Source organism: Mesocricetus auratus, unplaced genomic scaffold, assembly GCF_017639785.1.
Source record: "Mesocricetus auratus isolate SY011 unplaced genomic scaffold, BCM_Maur_2.0 Super-Scaffold_100011, whole genome shotgun sequence".
NCBI classification, from domain to species: Eukaryota; Metazoa; Chordata; class Mammalia; order Rodentia; family Cricetidae; genus Mesocricetus; species Mesocricetus auratus.
The window spans coordinates 5,236,019-5,254,813 of record NW_024429195.1 but is presented as its reverse complement, the minus strand read 5'-3'; the positions used below and the strand labels follow the sequence as shown (position 1 = coordinate 5,254,813).

The following is an 18,795-nucleotide window of genomic DNA, read 5'->3' as shown; positions in this document are numbered from 1 at the left end:
GGCACCAAGATCCCTGCCTCCAGAGGCCACCTCCTGCCCTGTGCGCCCAGCCCTGAGCCCGCCGCCACGAGCCTGCACGGCTGAGACACGCCCCTCTCCTCCCCGCGGAGCTCGGACTCGCCCGGGCTCCCAGGCTCCGCCCACCCCGCTGGGAGCCCTGGCTCTCTTTCCTGCCCCCTCCCGGCACTCGAGACCCAGCAGAGCCGCGGGTAGGGCTGCAGCCTTCATGGACTGCGAGCCGGGTGCAGGCTAGGAGCGCCGGGGTCCGCGGTCACGCGCTCTCTCCAAAGGACGCCGCCCGGACACCCCGAGGCTGAGCGCGGGCTGCGAGCGCGGCCGGAAGAAGCGGCCCGGGTTGGCTCCGGCGGCGAAGGTCCCGGCTTGCAAGGTAGGGACCAGTCAGATGGCCAGGCAAAGTTGATCCATGCGGGGAGGTGGTTGGCGTGCGCCCTCTCCCCACTGGGAACCGCCGAGCGACTTGGACTTGACCCCGGCGCGCCTGGGGCGCGCCGCGCAGCGCCGATCGTCTGCCCTGCACCGGAGCGCACTTGCAAACTTGGTGGAGGTGCCCGGCGCGTCCTGTTGTGTAACCTCGGCGCCGCCAGCTGGACCGGGAAGTTGCCCGCCGCCTGTCCTTCAGCTTGATTCGGTCGCAAACCCCGGGGCGAGTTTCATGGCCCGCGACGAACGCGCGGCCAGAGCCGGCGTGGGCAAGCCCCCGCGCGCCCCGACCCGTGGCGAGCTCCCGCGCGCGGTCCCTTCCCCGCACCCGCGCCTCCGATGCGCTCTGAGCCTCTCGCCGCCGCCGCCGCCGCCGCCGCTGCCGCTGCCGCCTGCTCGCCGCGGTCTGCCCCTCCGAGTTGCTGCCTGAGTTGGAGAGCAGCGAAGGATGACCGAGGTGCCTTGGCCGGCTGTCCCCAACGGGACGGATACAGCCCTCCTGGCTGACCTGGGCTCGCCTTGGGGGAACAGTACCGTGGCCTCCACAGCCGCGGTTGCCTCTTCGTTCCGGTGTGCCCTGACCAAGACCGGCTTCCAGTTCTACTACCTGCCGGCGGTCTACATCTTAGTGTTCATCATCGGCTTCATTGGCAACAGCGTGGCTATCTGGATGTTCGTTTTCCACATGAAGCCTTGGAGCGGCATCTCCGTGTACATGTTCAACTTGGCTCTGGCCGACTTTCTGTACGTGCTCACCCTGCCAGCCCTCATCTTCTACTACTTCAACAAGACCGACTGGATCTTCGGGGATGCCATGTGCAAGCTGCAGAGATTCATCTTCCACGTGAACCTCTACGGCAGCATCCTGTTCCTCACCTGCATCAGCGCGCACAGGTACAGCGGCGTGGTGTACCCGCTCAAATCCCTGGGCCGGCTCAAGAAGAAGAACGCTGTCTACGTCAGCGTGCTGGTGTGGCTCATCGTGGTGGTGGCCATCTCCCCCATTCTCTTCTACTCTGGCACGGGGATCCGGAAAAACAAAACCGTCACCTGCTATGACACCACCACGGACGAGTACCTGCGGAGTTACTTCATCTACAGCATGTGCACGACGGTGGCCATGTTCTGCATCCCCTTGGTGCTGATCCTGGGCTGCTACGGGTTGATCGTTAGAGCTTTGATTTACAAAGACCTGGACAACTCCCCTCTCAGGAGGAAATCCATTTACCTGGTAATAATTGTCCTGACGGTGTTTGCCGTGTCCTACATCCCTTTCCATGTGATGAAAACGATGAACTTGCGGGCGCGCCTGGATTTCCAGACCCCGGAAATGTGTGACTTCAATGACAGGGTTTATGCCACTTACCAGGTGACGCGGGGTCTAGCCAGTCTCAACAGTTGTGTGGACCCCATTCTTTATTTCTTGGCTGGAGACACCTTCAGAAGGAGGCTGTCCCGAGCCACCAGGAAAGCCTCCAGGAGGAGTGAGGCCAATCTACAGTCCAAGAGTGAAGAAATGACTCTCAACATTTTATCCGAGTTCAAGCAGAACGGAGACACAAGCTTGTGAAGGCACAAGACCCAAACACCTCACTTTTGTCACGTGGTAGGATGCTCCCAGAACCAGCCACTTTGCTTGCTACCCCTTGAGTTCATAGTCAGTTAAAAAAAAAAAAGCATCAATTTGTTACACATTCACATTTATCTTTCCTTCCTGGAAGCTCCTTTCTTACTTACTAGAAGTATGTGTAATCAAACAGTACTACCTAGATAAACACCCCCTCTTCCTCCTTTGAAATCCCCAGGCTTTTCTACTTAAAAGTGTGTGTGTGCGCATGTGTAGCAGAGCAAATTTGATATTAAAAGTTTCTCCAAGAAAACTGGCCACCTGGAATTTGAGTTTTTGATTTGCCCAGCCCCTGTTGCTGTGAACAACTCATGGCATAAACAAACTAAAATCCATACGTTCAAAAACCGTTTGGCATAGTCTAACGAAACCTTGGTGAGTCCATTCAGTAATGAGCCGATGCCTGTGGTACATGTCTTTCAGTCCCTCAGAAGCGTGGACGGTGGCTGACAATGCCTTTGGGGGAACTGAATAGAAAAACAAGAATCAATGAGCTTTCATGTGTGGAAAATGGGTGTTTCCGGGTATTTCTGGAAAGCTGATTACTGCCCATTGCTTGTTTAATGTTTGGTGGTGGGAGGCTGCGGATGTTATATTGTTGGCAAAATACACTCAAAATAGTTGAAGTGCATGTGTTTTTCTTGTAAATACTGTGGACCGTTAGGCTCCCTGGGATAAAAAAAAAAGTTCTCTCTTGCTCCGCTGCTGTGCAGTGTCTTTGGACTTTGTGTTCCAAGAGAAGTGCTCACTCACATCTGTGAAAACAATTTTGAGAAATCACAGTTGCATTGTAGACGGAAGGTTGGTTGGGTGAAGTAGCAGAACTGTTAGATGGAGGGCCACTGGGCAGGACGTCGGTGTTTCAGAGGGCCATGGCTGACATTCACAATGCAGCTGGAGGTGTGTGTGTGGGGGGCGTGCGTATAATTCTAGAAGAAGGATGTAAAACTAAAATAATGGGAGGGTTCTTTTTGTTTCTTCAAAGTTCTTGAAAACATTAAATGCAGGAAGTCATAGGTGTGCTGAGAGGATGGAAAACTGTAGTCTCTTAACGAATTGTAATATTTTAATGACTCTTAAGATGAAAAACATTTGCAAAGAGAAAATAAAGGAAGTTAGCTTGCAAGTACCCGAGGCACCATAAAACTGAAAAGTGAAGTTATTTGTCTAGCCCTTAGTAGTCAGGGGATAGCCAGTGTTTCCTGCCCTTGTCTGCTAGACAGTAGTGAAATACTTGTAAAGGATACTGAAATTTAGAAATAATTTCCTCTGAATAACAAAAATACTTCCTCACTATGTTAACACTTCAGCAATGTTCAGTGGCTCAAAGGTAATTTCGTTAAACTAACCCAAATGGAAATTTCAGAGACGCACAGCTCAGTGATCCATATGTCTTTATCATTTCCTCATTATCTGATACAGATTTCTCCATTTGAGTCTCAGGATGCCAGCCTGATCTTGGGTATGTGTTAAACGCACTGTTTCAACATTCATCAACGGTTCTCTGGGAGTCTGTTTTGGTGAGGGGAACTTTTTCATGCTCCTCGTTCTGGGGATTGGGATCTGGTCTTAGTGGATACTAGGCAAGAGTTCAACCACTGAGACACAGCCCCAGCCCCTAACTAAGGAAGAGCAAGTTTCTCCCCGAACTTGCTTCATCATTTAACACAGTAACAAGACTGACGGTGCCAACCTCCAAAAGAAGTCCCCGAGATGACCTGCGCACGTTCAGGTCAGGATGAAGCAACGTGTTGTTGGCCACAAAGACCCATATGTGCCACCTGATATGAGCAAGCATGCCAGAGTGATCTGCTGGCATTTGGGTGAATCACACCCAGACTGTGAGATTTAGCAGTCACTAAATGTCACAATATGAAACTGTTTCCATTCCAGGTTCAAGGGTCTGTGTTTGTTGCTGGTTCTGTTGTTCATTCCTTGTCCTTTGACTCTCTGAAGGTTGCTTTGAACTTCTGTTCAACTCAATCGATAAATGAAGACACTTAGCACATGAGGGAGAATTCAACATTAAAACCCACAAGGTGGACACTGAGAAGTTGTTGGTCACCTGAGGCTTGAAGCCCATTCTTCATGAACAGCAGGGGTGATGGGACATCCCTGGGTTGACACCATCGGTGCTGGGGCAAATCTTGAAAAGCAGGCAGTGAGAGCTGTTGGGAACTATGTTTCTGTGCTTCCTAGGGCTCTCCCATCTAGTCCTTGGCTAAAATTCTCAGTGTTCACCAGCTGTGGGTGGCGTGGACAGGTTGAACCCTGAAAGTGTCTACTTATTCAGCCAGGACACTAAACCAGGTTTTGATACAACAGATACCATTACTTTAGCAACAGCTAGAATTCAACCAGTGAGAGGGACTTAGAAGTGGTGGTTCTAGTAAGTCTGTATCGAAGCTTTCCTTTTACCAATTGAATGTTATTGCTGTAAGAGTATTTATTGATGAAGTTCACGGGCCTTCTGCTGTACAGACTCTAAAACTTTTCTCGAAGGTACAACATACCAATGTAAATTCTATTTATTGCAACGTATCGCATTCAAATGTTACACTGGCATATTTTACAATAATATATAATGCTAGATAAGATGACAGTTATATTTAAGATATTTTTCAGATGTTAGTATTGAACATTTAAGACTAGTTTGTATTTGGATCTAAACAGATCTGCCTTATTATGTGTTTAATATCCCCTGGATTTTGGATTTGCATGGATTCCTTTTAATTAGGGTTCTTGTTCTACAGACATAATTTCATATTAGATTCATAGCAAGTGTAGGGTATTTTAGAAAGGCTCTATATTGTCTACATTACTCATATTTATATTGTAGAAAGTTTGTTTGGTCTTTTGAGAAAGTTTAGAATATTGCCCTAATTACCGTCAGGGCTTCCACTGCCAAAGGCTGTAGGCTTGTCTCCAATTCAAAATTGATGATTTAGAAGTCTAGTGAGTTGGGCATTATAGATATAACTTAAGAATTTAAAGGAAGACTTTAGTGAAACAGGGAGACAAACATGCAACGGATAGTTTAATGCTAGATCTTGAAGCTTTGTATTGTATTTTTTTCTTATGGTAACACAGTGCAATCTTAACTTCTTTGAGGTTTTTATGTAACACTAGCAACAAGTTCAGCATTGCAATTGATTTTTAATCTCTTCTCTTCGAGAAGCTGGTAACTTTAATGCCAACATTTTCAGTGATAACTGTATCATTTGACTGCTAAACTCTGTCAGATTTTTAAATGAAGGTGAATTTATGTTACATATCAAAATTTGTGCATTTGAGATATGTTGTTTTAGTGATTTTGCAAGAAAATTTTATTTTTATAGTATCTGTGATTTTAATGTAAATGATGGAAGCAAATTTCTTTGTGGTTACCAGTGCTATTGAGTGGTATGGAACAGTGTTACTTGATGTTTGGAGCCTTCTTGGGTTCTTGTGCATCAGTGGTAGTTTAGCAAATTTGAAATAATTGCATATAATTATCTTTGTAATTAAGAGGAGGTGTATTTCCTGCAAAAGCACAGAATTGTTTTGACTGTAGGAGGCTACAGAATCTCCCATGCTTCTGTGAATGCATATGAATGTGTGTGTGTGTGTGTGTGTGTGTGTGTGTGTGTGTGTGTGTGGTGTGTCTAAGGCATGGCAGCCAACCTTGTTATCTGCTATTTATAGTAACAGCAGTACTTCATAGTTGTGGTCATCAGAATTATGAATTATACTTATCATAGACAAAACTGAGAAAGATTCAATAAAACTATGAAATGTGGTGATGGTGTCTGTGTTATTACACTGTTTTTCCTCAAAAGTCTTCTCACATTTAACAGATAATACACAGAGTGGCTGGGTTGTGATGGCGTATGTCTTTAATCCCAGCACTTTGGAGGCAGAGGTAAGTGGGTCTATGTGAGTTCAAGGCCAGCCTGGTCTACAGAGTGAGTGCCAGGTTAGGCTCTAAAGCTACAAAGATAAACCCTGTATTGAAAAGTTAAAATATAATAATAATAATACCCAGAATGGAAAATACTGCAGGATACATTGTATTAATTTGGTAATTTCTTAAAATGACAAGTGGGCTATAAAATTTTATGACAAAAGAAGAATTCTTGTGTAAGTTAATCCTTAAGATTATTATTATTATTTGATGTTTAAGAAAGGATATAATCTATTTGAGGGGGGGTGGTTGTGAGGCAGGGTTTCTCTGTGTAGCCCTAGTTGTCTTGGAACTTGCTTCTATCCCTGGCTGGCATTGAACTCACAGAGATCTGCCTGCTTCTGCCTACCCATGGAAGTAATTATGCTAACCATCTTTTTTAGCTCCATTTTTCAGCTTACATTGCTTTTGTCACCAAATTGTAAGAAACACACACAATACACACACACACACACACAATGAAAATGTCTCACTAGAGAAGGTAAAGGTAAATTTGCAAGGACCCTGTACTGGGTTTTCTGACGCCTTCCAGAACTGCCCTGTAACAAATTCTTGTGAAGATGTGGACAGGACATATGCAAATCTTCACCAGCCCTTAAGAAACAGGTAAGTCCATAGAAGAGTCTTTATTACATTCACTGGGCAGACTGCACTATTTGTGACATCAACTTTGGTAGGTGTGTGTGTGTGTGTGTGTGTGTGTGTGTGTGTTTCTGTGTATTAGAGTATATATGTGCACTGGAGTATTATTGGGATACATGTGTACTACAGTGTGTATGCTGGAGTGTTGTGAATGGGCATGTGTGCTACAGTGTGTACTGGAGTGTGTGTAATTAATTCATACTCAGGAATAATGCATGCAATTGTCTTGCTATTTTAAGACTTTGTCCTAAAGTTTTAATAACACTGGCTTTCTAAATCCCCTTCAGTTTGGAGTTACGGAGCATTTGTTTTCTGCAAGTAAAAGTGCACTTTATTTCTTCTCCTCCTATTAATATATTAGATAATTTTAGTACTCTTTTCAGGAAATTTAGAAATCTGCCCCCAAATCGGTCAGAACTTCCATTTCCAAATGTAAAAGCTGCCCCTGCGATCAGAGCTCATCTGTTATGGTCCAGAGATCTGACAGCACAAGCACTGTGGACACAGCAGATGTCACTTGAAATCTGTGTTAATGTTTTCCCCATACTTGTTAACCCTGCAAAGTCGCAGTGCTCTGGGCTGATCCTGGGGTCTGCCCTGAGCAGTCGGCATAGCTATTGGAACTGATGGACAGTCCACACCAGCAGCTGTGGGTACATTTGAGCAGCTGACCAGACCACAGTGACCCAGGAACAGAGCTGGGGATGGCATGGGGACGTGGAGGCGAATGGACTGTCTTTCATAAGGAGCGGGGGAAAAGAATCCTCAGTTCTTCTTTTGATCGCTTGATGATTAGAAATGACCAGTGTGCAGATGACAAGTCCTCCATGCTGGGCTAAGACAGAGAACCTGAAGATGATCCAGGAAATTCTGTGACTTTGGTTTACAGGTGGGAAGTAAAGTTTCCACTCAAAGTCAGAGAGAGGAAAGAACACACTGATTAAGGGTTATGAGGGATGAGCTTCAACAAAGTAAATAGAATAGATAATAGTACTGATAAGTATGGATATGATATCAGTGTGTGTGTGTGTGTGTAGTTGTGTCCTAGGTTTTGTTAGAGATTTTATTTTACCCATTTTTTTGTTGTTGTTGTAGTAGACATTACAAAAATTGTAAATTACCCATTGTTTTAGTAAAAGGTGGCATGCCTAGCTATAGAAACAGGATGAGACATTTGTTTTTCAAAACTATTTTTAAGTAAATGCAAAGGTATTTGCTTGATTCTGTCATGTGTAATCACTTTTAAAAAGCTGTTAACGTTATCTTTTTTAAAAAAGATTTATTTGTTTATTATGTATACAGTGTTCTGCCTACATGTATGCCTGCTGACCAGAAGAAGGCAGCAGGTGTCAGTACAGATGGTTGTGAGCCACCATGTGGTTGCTGGGAATTGAACTCAGGACCTTTGGAAAAGCAGTCAGGACTCTTAACCTCTGAGCCATCTCTCCAGCCCCAATGTTATCTTTTTACAGTCATAATTTACCAAAAAAATGTGTACTTGAAGCTGAGGGACCTCTTGCTAGCCCAAGCATGGCAAACACGACTCTGGCCGACCTTGTCCTTCTCCCCCATACCCTTTGCCTTGAAAAAACAACAATAAAGAAAAAAAGACCTAGGCTACATTCCTAAAGCTAGCCCATACAGTCTATTCCCTAACTTGGTCACTTCCTCCTGAGACTGACTACTAAATTCCTGCTATGAAGACAGTGAAGGTCAGCAACCAAAGGCCATAATTGGCTTAGCTAATTACCATACCCAATCAAAATTAAATACCTTACCCAATGCAGGCTTTCCCCTCTTTCCTTCATAAACCACCATCTTCCTATATGTGGTGCCTCTCTCCTCTTTATCCACAGGGGGCCCCTTGTCCCCTGCAGGACAAATTACCCCCCTCCCACCACTAGTCCCCTCCCCCTTCTCCCTCATCCTCCATCTTTGTCTCTTATTCCCTGCCCTTTGTTCCTCTGGGGCTAATAAATCTCCTTTGTGCTGAGAACTTGTGGTGTCTTGAGCCAAGTTTGAGGTACCTACAGAAGTCATTGCACCTGATCTGTACAAGGGTTGACAACATAAATTTTCAGGTCATTTAAACTTTTTCGGCTGTGTATTCCGTATCGACAACAAGGGCTTGGTAACAGCACCCTATATCATGTGGGAAGGATAAGACAACGTGTGCAGAGATTTCCCTGCAGTTCACACTTACCCAGCAGGAAAGCGTCCTCGGGCCTTTCTGCCACTCTTTCTCTGAGGCTCAATGAAACCACACTCACTGTTCTTTACTTGGCAGTCTGTAAGCGGGTGCAGATGTGCTGTCCTTGCTTCAGATTTCTTCTGCCTCCTTTCACACTTGGAGGCTCTCTGGGTCTCCCCACATCCTCTTGGGATTGTAGGGCCACGTGGGCACGTAACATCGGCGCTTGTGCTCACTTCACTGGATGCTTAAAGTCATAGCAAGCACGAAGTCGACATTTTCATGCTTTGCACTGTGCAGGCAGAGATGCGTAAGATAAAGGGTATCCAGCTGAACGCACAGGAACAGGAAGTGTCTACTGACCTCCCTCACCAGGCTCACCTCAGGAGTTCATGGTTTATTTTCAGTCGCCACAGTCCGGAGTCTGGTCTTCATTTGTGCAGATCCAGAAACTCGATCTCGGCAGTTCATCTAGAGTTCACCAACACTGAGGGACTGACTCACACCAAGCGAACTGACAAGAAAGTCATTTGCCAGCTAGATTGCCAATCCCAGTCGCAATAACAGGCATCTGCCTCTTTGTTTAGGTGGGGGAGAGGATCTAATTACATATTAGAAAGATGCCCGCAAAGCTTGAAACAAGAAGAGAGATTGTGGCATTCTTGAAAAGCACGTCTGAGAAGGAGAGGCCAGCTGAAGGAATGACATGTCCCCAGAGACTCTGGCCTTGCTATCCAGTATCTGTTTTTCACTTAGGAATCACCAGCTGCTTTGTTGTCTTCCTGGAACAACGTAACAGCACATGGGACTAAACAATTACTCATTTATTTATTTTTAAATTAGATATCACACGTCACTATTGGTTGAGTGCAAGTTATGCTTCAGTGATATGGCTGACCTGGGAAACATACAAGGAAGCCAATGGTAAGGAAAGCCACAGTGCTTCCTTGGTGGCTAATACACAGTACAGACGTGCAGCACTGTGACATCCTTGCAAACAGTATTCCACGGTTCAGGGCTGACTTAGTTGAGAGAGATGGAGGATCAAGAATCATCCCTGTGCAAATTTTAGCTGTAATTAAGAAACTAGCAGCAGCCTCCCAGGGAGTATGTACAGAAAGAAAGGATCAGTGGAGGAGGGAGGCCAGTGGGCTCCAGCAGTAGCCACACCAGCAACAAGAATGGAAGACAGAATTGTAAGCAGGAAGAAAGAAGTCATTGAAGAACCAAGGCAGCCCACTCAAACCTGGAGGAAATCTACCTCAAAAGGCGAACCTTGTGGAAGACGTCATTCTGTGTCACACGCCATGAAAGCAACCACAAGGAGGCTATGAAACTCACAGATTCCAAAGGCTCACTTAAATCGTAAAAGGGGTATTTATTGATGGTTGCCTGAGAAGCTTACTGGCAAAGAGAAAAGGTATTCTAGGTCACTGATGTGATGTAATAGGGTAAGAAACGGAAACCCAGGTAAGGAGACTTCCTGGTGACGCTGAGGAAGGAGGCTCCCTGTGGAAACTGGATGGATGGAGGGTGAGTTCCACACAACAAAGACAAGGGAGAGATCCAGCTGCACGGCTGAGTCTGACAGCAAAGGCCACGGGAGCGCAGATCTTTCTCGTGAGACTGGGACAACAGCCAGGCACCCGAGTAGCAGGGAAAACCCCAGAAGTTCTGTGGGAAGAAGGATTTGAAGTTAGGGAGGTAGATGACAGAGTCAGCAAGGAGGCAGGTAGCAAGAATTAGCTGGCATTATTCCTAAAGAGAAGCATTTATAGATTTTAGACATGAATCAGGGGAGTGCCAGCGTACAATCCCACTGCCAGAGAGTCTGGGAAACAGATCCCGTCATCCAGTGACTGATGGAAGCAGAGGCAGATACCCACAGACAAACACTGAACTGAACTCTTGGAATTCAGTGTCAGAAAGAGAGAACCGATGGACAAAGGAGTTAAGACTGGGCTGGTTTAACCCACAGAAACAGCTGACCTGAACAAGGGGAAGCTCTTGGACTCCAGATTGATGGCTGTGTGGAAAGCATGGGACTGAGCCAGACTCCCTGAATGTGGGTGTCAGTGAGGAGGCCTAGGCAATCTATGGGACCTTGGGTAGTATTTATCCCTGGCGTACAAATAGACTTTGAATGCCCATGCCACAATATGGGAGGCTCTCTCAGTCGGGACTCTTGGGGGAGGGCCTAGGCCCTGCCCTGGATGAAATGACAGTTACTGGAGATCCACCATGGAGGGCCTCACCCTCCTTGGGGATTGGACTGGAGATTGTGTGAGGGAACTGGAGGACCTGGTGGGGAGGGCGGGGGGGGGGGGGAGGAAGAGGGAGCTGGGATTGACATGTGAAACAAGATTGTTTCTAACCTTACTGAAAATAATAATAATTATTTTTAATAAACTATAAAAAATAAGCATTTATATGGCAGCTGAATAATGTTAAGCAGCAAGGAGCTGGGAGGTTCTGGCCTGGTGTGCAAGGTGATAAGTTAGGAGACACAGCGCTGGCGAGGGAAAGGAATAAGTCTGTTTCCCGGAATGCATGCTAGAAAAGCTATACAGAGGCATGGGTTGCTTTATAAGGCTCTTCACGAAGGTGGACAGAGACAGAGTCACTGGCTCCAGCCGTTCTGTCATTCTGCTCTCACCGGCCAGGCATCTTACATACTGGTGAAGGAAAGAGTTCATACCCCCTGCGGGTCCAGCTACCCACAGGCAAGCGGACTTTCTTAAATTAGGCCTTAGAAACCAAGGAACTGAGAAAGACCCTCTCTGCTGAGATTTGCTTTGAATTTCTAACCCATAATAGGCTATGAAGAAAACAATACTGTGGCTGTTTCACACCACTGACTTTAGGATACATCTTCACATAGAAATGGACATCTGGAACAAACCAAAACTGTAGTTAGAGCTGCAGAGGTGGTGAGCTGTAAGTGTCCTTGTGGCCTTGTACTGGTGCTGCCCGGTTAAAGGGTGGAGGGGGAGACTGAAGGCAGAGTTAAATAACTTAGGGATTGTCTTAGTTTCATTTCCTGGTGCTGCTGTAAAATACAGTGATACATGCAATTTAGACGGGAAAGAGATTATTTCAGCTCACAGTTAGTTACAGTTTACAACCCATTAGAGCAAAGAACATAGCAAAATCATTAGCAACAGAGAACAATGAATGCCCAGAATTCTCTTTCTAAGCAATGATGCAGCCTGCAATGGTCAATTCTTCCAGTGTTAATTAATATAAGATATCTCCACACAAGATAATAAAGATAATCCCCACAGACATTACTATAGGGTAGCTTGATCGCTCAGATTTTCACAGTTGATTCTTGATTGTGTTAAACTGACAAAATTAACCATCATAACATATTCCTTGCCATTTTGGCATCACTTTAAGGCATAATCTTTCAGCCCTTGTCCCCAAAATCTTGTGTTTATTTCACAATGCAAGTATAATCCATTTTTTTTTAATTTTCATAGTTCTAACTTAGAAGTCCCCAAAGGCATCAGTAGTTCCAATACTTTAAAAGGTCAAAGTTTCTGTGACCTCTTATAAAATCAAAAGCACATTACATGCTACCAACATCTAATGGCACAGAATAATCTTTCCTGTTAGACGAGGGGAGGAAGAAGGCACTACCAAGAAAAATCCCATCCAAACAATACTAGAGTCCTGTGGGGGCAGTTGTGAAAGCCTTCCTATCTGTGTCTAGTATCTGGAACGTACAAACTTGTTGTCTTCTGGGCTCCAAAGGGTTTGGGTAGACCCACTGTATTAGTTACTTTTCTGTTGCGGTGATAAAAACACCCTAACCAAAAAATGACTTATAAAAGAAAGTCTATTTTGGCCCATGGCTCCAGAGAAATAAGAATCCACTGCGGTGGACAGACACGGCAGAAAGCAGCAGGGGCGGTATCAGAAGCAGAAGCGGGGGAGACCACCTTGCATCCACAACTGGGAGGAGGGTGAAGTTGCGTAGTCTCAGAGCTGTTCCCAGTGATGTACTCCCTCCATCCAGCAAGGCTACACCAGCTAACCCTCCCCAAAAATACAAAACACCACCAGCTAGAAATCAAGTGTTGAAATACCCAAACATACCAAGGACATTTCTCATCCAACGCCCCCCAACACACACACAGATACACACTGTCTTAGTCAGTATTCTATTGCTGTGAAAAATACCCAAAAATACCGAGGACATTTCTTATTCAACAACCCCCTTACACACAGATACACACTCTCTTAGTATTCTATTGCTGTGAAGAGACACGTTGACCACGGCGACTCTTATAAAAAGAAATCATTTATTCGGGGCTTGTTTATAGTGTCGGAGGTTTAGTCCATTATGGCCATGGCGGGAAGCATGACAGCATGCAGGCAGACATGGTGCTGGAGAAGTAACCTAGAGTTCTGCATCCAGACCTGCAGCAGGTAAAGGAAGAGGAAGGAGAGTGAGAGAGAGAAAGAGAGAGAGAGAGAGAGAGAGAGAGAGAGAGAGAGAGAGAGAGAGAGAGAGAGAGAGAGAGAGAGAGAGAGAGACTCTGGTCTTGGTGGCTTGGTCGTTTGAAACCTCAAAGCCCACCCCCAGTGACACACTTCCTTCAACAAGGCCAAGCCTTCTAATCCTTTCAAATAAGACTGCTTTCTGGTGGCCCCGTAGTAAAGTCTATGAGCCTGGGGGTGGGGGGCATTCTCATTCCAAGTGCCATCATCCCCACCCACTCCCAGTCCTGGCAGATGAAGCACAGCTTTTCTCCTAGGCTTAGACAGCTCCCACTCCATAGCTGAAGTTCCCGTTGGCAGATGGCCCACAGCCCCAGCATTGCCAGTATGATGTGGGTCTCAACTTTAACTGAAGTTTCACCTTCTCGGCTTCATGCAATGGCCTCTTGGGGCCTTCATGAAGGAACTTTGACTCCCCTATACTATGTTCCTTGACCCACTCAGTCTTGTGTTTTTCCTGCATTCGAAATTACCATGTGTTTGGTACTCAGTGACTTTTGTGGACCAGAGGTGCAAACTCTTCCACACCCCTCCTGCAAACCGTTCCAAAGGCTAAGGCCAACCACACGGCCAGGTTCACCTCAGCGCTGGCCTCCACTTTAGTGTGCAAAGAAGGTCTAGGCTTTTTGTCCTTCTCCATATTGGCTTCCCCTGGCCTCTTGCTTCTGCACCCACAAGGCGACAACTTAAAGGGACTGAAGTGCAAAAGCTTAGGCGTAAGGGAAGTTATTCACCACAGGGGCGGAGCAAAACAGGAACGTAATGCATGAATTAAGCTGAAACATGAAATCGTAGCGTAAAGGCAGGCTAACTCACATCAAGCGAGAGGGACAGTGTTCCGGGGGTGTTTAAAACTTTAGAACTCCTACCAGTGGACTCTGCAACCTAAACATGAATTTCAGCCATGAGAGATTGGACTGCCATGGTTGAGTCCCGGAACCCTAACTGACTGTGGATGACAAAGGAGTAAAGAAGGAACCGACACGTACAGAACAGCTGTGCTAGGTGTAATCTGGGCACTCTGATGGAGCGGCACCTAGGGCCCGCACCTACGGCCCCCGCACAGTAGGACTACAACTCCTAAGTGCAGAGTATTTACAAGGTACTGCATGAGGTGGGGGGGGGGCTGTCACTGGAAGGAGTTCTCTGTCAGTCAGCAGTCTGAGAAAGTGAAGGTCACTGCATGGGGGGTGGGGGCTGTCACTGGAAGGAGTTCTCTGTCAGTCAGCAGTCTGAGAAAGTGAAGGTCCAGGGAGGGGACGTTGCATTTGCTAGTTTTTGAAACTGGCCCACTGGTTCCCACTTGAACCCCTGAAGAAAGCTTTGGTCCCTTCTCTGAGTCTCACCCGAGGAAGACCACCACATGGGCTGAGATAACGAAGTCCTTAGCATGGTGGCACCCCTGTCAACAATATACATTCACTCAGGACTTCACTCACTCAGGGCTTTGTCTGCTGCCCACAGGGCATGACACTCAACAGTCTTGGGAGCCTTGGTCTGCTCATCCAAACAATAGCATTAGCAAGACATTATTATATCGTTGGGTTCTTGCAAAAATGAGAATGTGTTTACAGAACTTCGGAAACTGCCTGTCACTTACCAAATTCTTGGTGAAGGGTTGCTGTCAATGGTGAACTCTTAAGAGTGTGAGACCAGAAACCTAAGGAGATGCGGTTGGGTATCTACTGAAAGAGCTTCGCGGAATCGGGAACAGGGAGCAGAAAAGTCTGGAGAGACCCGGAGTCAAAGGAAAGTCTTCCAACTAAGGAATCTGGGATAGCAGGGCCAGAGAAGCGGAATGGGGATGAACAAAGAGAATTGTACCAGCAATGCAGAGGGCATGGTCAGAGTTTGGAGAGAGAGAGAGAGAGAGAGAGAGAGAGACAGAGACAGAGAGAGACAGAGAGACAGAGACAGAGACAGAGACAGACAGAGACAGAGAGACAGAGAGACAGAGACAGAGACAGAGAGACAGAGAGAACGAGCAGGGGGTGAGGCAGCAGAAGACAAGGTAGTGGCAAGATCAGAGGGGGGGGAGGAAACCGAGGGGAGAGGGGGAAGAGGGAAATGCTGAGGAACATCATGTTCTAGGAAACTTACTGAATGAAAGCCCTGCTCCTAATGGCCTGGTGATTAAAAATGTGTTGATTCTAAAGCAGATGACATGGAGCACTTGTCCCTGCCGCGGTGGTGGTCACTCAAGTCTCCAAACTTGAGAGAACACGCAGCCCCTCCTTGCCGGGATGTTATCTCTCCTGCTGCGTGCAAATCTGATTTTGGCATGCTCAGCCCCTCCCCACTGTGTTCCCGTCAGCATCACACAGTGCTCATTAGGACTTGAAGTCCTCTGAGCCTTATCAAATTCCACTATATGGCACAGCAAATCTTAATTGTAGGTGGTAGTGTTTCTTGTTTTATCAAATTAGTCTGAAGACTAACTGCAAAAACATTAATCTTCTTTGCTCTTAAACCACTTTGCATATTATTAAAAATGATCACATTTCGCTGGATGTTTAGCAATTAAAAAAATCTTCCTTATATATCAGAAATAGCTAAAATACTAGTGGATTTTCAATTCAGCTCATGCAAACTTATAAAGTACCTGACTAGTCTACCGCCTCTATCACATCTGAAACTGCCAACCATCTCTTTTTCACCTTTCAAAAGAGTAAGTATATGACAACAACGATAGTTTCTAACATCAAAAATGTCTATTTGTCGTGAAATTACATTCTTTTACCCGAGAACAAATAGTTTTCAGTAAAAGCCAAGTTTATCACAATCACACGCAAAGGATAGGGCCAGGAAAAGGCCCGATTACACCATTAAAGTAATATAAATTCCAAGGGTTCACTTGACTATTTTGCTTCTGTGTCTTGGCATTACTAAAATTTAGTCTGCCCTTGCCATAGAGATACCCTCAAGAAATGTCCTTTTTTCATCTCTTTCTTGAGGAAAAATTGAAAATGATGCTTAAGCAATTACATTGCAACCTCACAGCAACAGAACATTGTCTTCTGTACAAATTGTATTATTCAATGACACAATTTCAGTTTCTAAGTCGATGAGTATGGAAGACTTAAATTGTACTGTTTTTTAAATTACTATTAAGTTAGCACACAACGCTATGAGTCTCATGATGGCATTTGCCCACGTGTCACAACACTTAATTTTTACTCACCCATGTCTCCTAGTCCTCCTCTCTCTTGCCTATTCCCCTCCTGTACAAAATAATTCCTCCAATTCATGCGTATACACACAAATTCAAATCTAGATTCCACATAGAAGCAAAAACATCCAGTGTTCGTCCTTCTGAGTCTAGCCCATTTCGCTTAACATAATGATTTCCAGATCCATTCACTTTCCTGTGCATGTTATTATTTCAATTTTTCTGCACGGCAGAATAAAATTTCATTTTGCATACATTCCACGGGTTCTTTATCCATTCATTTACGCTGCAGTAAAAATGGATGCGCAAGTATCTCTCTTGAAAGTTGACAGTGCCCTGTAGCATATGTTTGAGTGGCATGTATGAATCATGTAGTAATTCTGCGTTTAGTTTTCTGAGGGACTTCAAAACTCCTAAGCCTGAGAAACAAGCTCAACAAAGTAGCAAAATATAAAATCAACATTTAAAAGATGGTTCACCTGCCTATACATAAGTATTGGACTTGCTGCCAAGAAAGTAACCAAAAGAACGTACATTCACCAAAGAATCAAAAATAAAAGTAAAATACTTGAAATAAACGTAAGCAAGGATGTGGGAGACCCAAATACTTAAGGACTTAACACAGCAAAGAAATAAACTGAAGGAGACAGTAGAAGGAAGACCTCATATGCCTGGTGATTGGCAGAATTTAACAAAAGCCACCTACATATGCCATGCAACCCTCCATCGCCATTTAAATGACATTTCTTTCACTGAACTATCAAACAATCGCAAAATTTATGTGGAAACTCAAGAGACCTCAAATAGTCAAAGAGCAGGACCATGGGCAGCATATAACGGTGTCTCTAGTTATACTACGGAACCGTTGGTAACAAAACCATATGGCATGGACACAAAAGTAGATATAAAGACAACTGGAATAGAATACTGGATCCAGAAATATCCTATAAAACACTGTCCACTCAATTTTTGTTTCAGAAGACTTCAGTAGAAGAGAGATACATCATCTTCAACAAACGGTGCTTCTAGAACTACAAACCCACCTGTTGGAGATTTAATCTAAATCTGCAGCTCTCATTCTGCTCCAAAAGTGGATTCAAAGTGGATCAAAGACCACAATGGGAGAACAGTAGCGTTGGAACTGCAACAGAACAGCGTAATTAAAACACTTCAAGATCTGAGCAAGGACAAGGACTTTCGTACACTTTTAATTTTATTATAATCATGGTTGGTATGATTTATAAAATTCTACCAAATAGTTCAAGTGTTAATTTACCTTAGGAATGTCTAGCTTGGTGGTGGTGATGGGACATAAATGAAATTCTTTCAAAAATTGAAAGCTATATGTGATTTCTATTTGCCTGTCTACATATTCTAATTTAGTGTGTGTGTGTGTGTGTGTGTGTGTGTGTGTGTGTGTGCGCGCGCACCCGTACACGCCACGCATGTGGGCATGCCACATGTGTGCAGGAGCCCAACAAGGCATAAAGAGAATTCTAGACCTCTTGGAAGTTACAGGCAGCGTAAGCTGCCAGATTTTGACTGCTGGGAATCAAACAGCACCTACTGACAATGCTACGTTTAAACATACAGCATAATCTGTGGACACCCAGTCCGTATTAATTTGAGGTGAAAAAAAATCCCTGTTTGAAATGGTTATTTTCCAAGTTCGCCCTTTTCACATCGACCAAACCACACTTCAGAAGATCACTGGTCCCACCCGGAGCAGAAGCAAAGGTAAAGAAGGGAAATTATTTTTTATATTCGCATAAATGCTTTTTAAAGTCAAACATACATCTCTCTATGTCATGAGTTTCTTGAAAAATGGTTTTTAAAACCTAACTTTGCTAATGACCTTTAACATATCTCAGAATGGCGCCTGCTGACCCTGGATGCTGGGTTTCTTTATGTTCTATAATGGTGGTCTGCTTTTCACCTGCATAATAATGCTGGTAAGATTTGTTATATTCCCGATTTAAGATAACGGATGTACCTAGATCAGGGAAAAACAAACCCTTTCTGTAATGAGTGCAGCTCTGATTTGCCCCAAGACACCCATAACACTGTAATAATGAGACCAGATTTCTAATGGTGATGAAACATTCTCTTTGGGGCAGAGTAAGCATACTGGATTTCAAACTTTTTATTTGACTTTTACAACAATGGAATAATCTTTTAACTGCTTTATCAGCTTTCAGAATGCATAAAAAGAGGTATGAACTGTCTAAGACGGCCAGAATGCTTTTCTTATAAAAAAAATCTTAAATATGAAATGA

General features: G+C 44.9%; 1 protein-coding gene across 1 annotated transcript; it reads left to right on the top strand.

The window, feature by feature from the left end:
- The first annotated feature begins 878 nt into the window (after positions 1–878).
- On the top strand, positions 879–5,846 carry P2ry1 (purinergic receptor P2Y1). The gene has a single exon (XM_005077921.4). It carries the CDS (start codon positions 890–892, stop codon positions 2,009–2,011), a length of 1,122 nt encoding a protein of 373 aa, XP_005077978.1. The 5' UTR covers positions 879–889; the 3' UTR covers positions 2,012–5,846.
- The last annotated feature ends 12,949 nt before the right edge of the window (positions 5,847–18,795 follow it).

Coding starts and splice junctions, on each gene's coding strand:
- P2ry1 (XM_005077921.4), top strand. CDS start 890: ATGACCGAGGTGCCTTGGCCGGCTGTCCCCAACGGGACGGATACAGCC.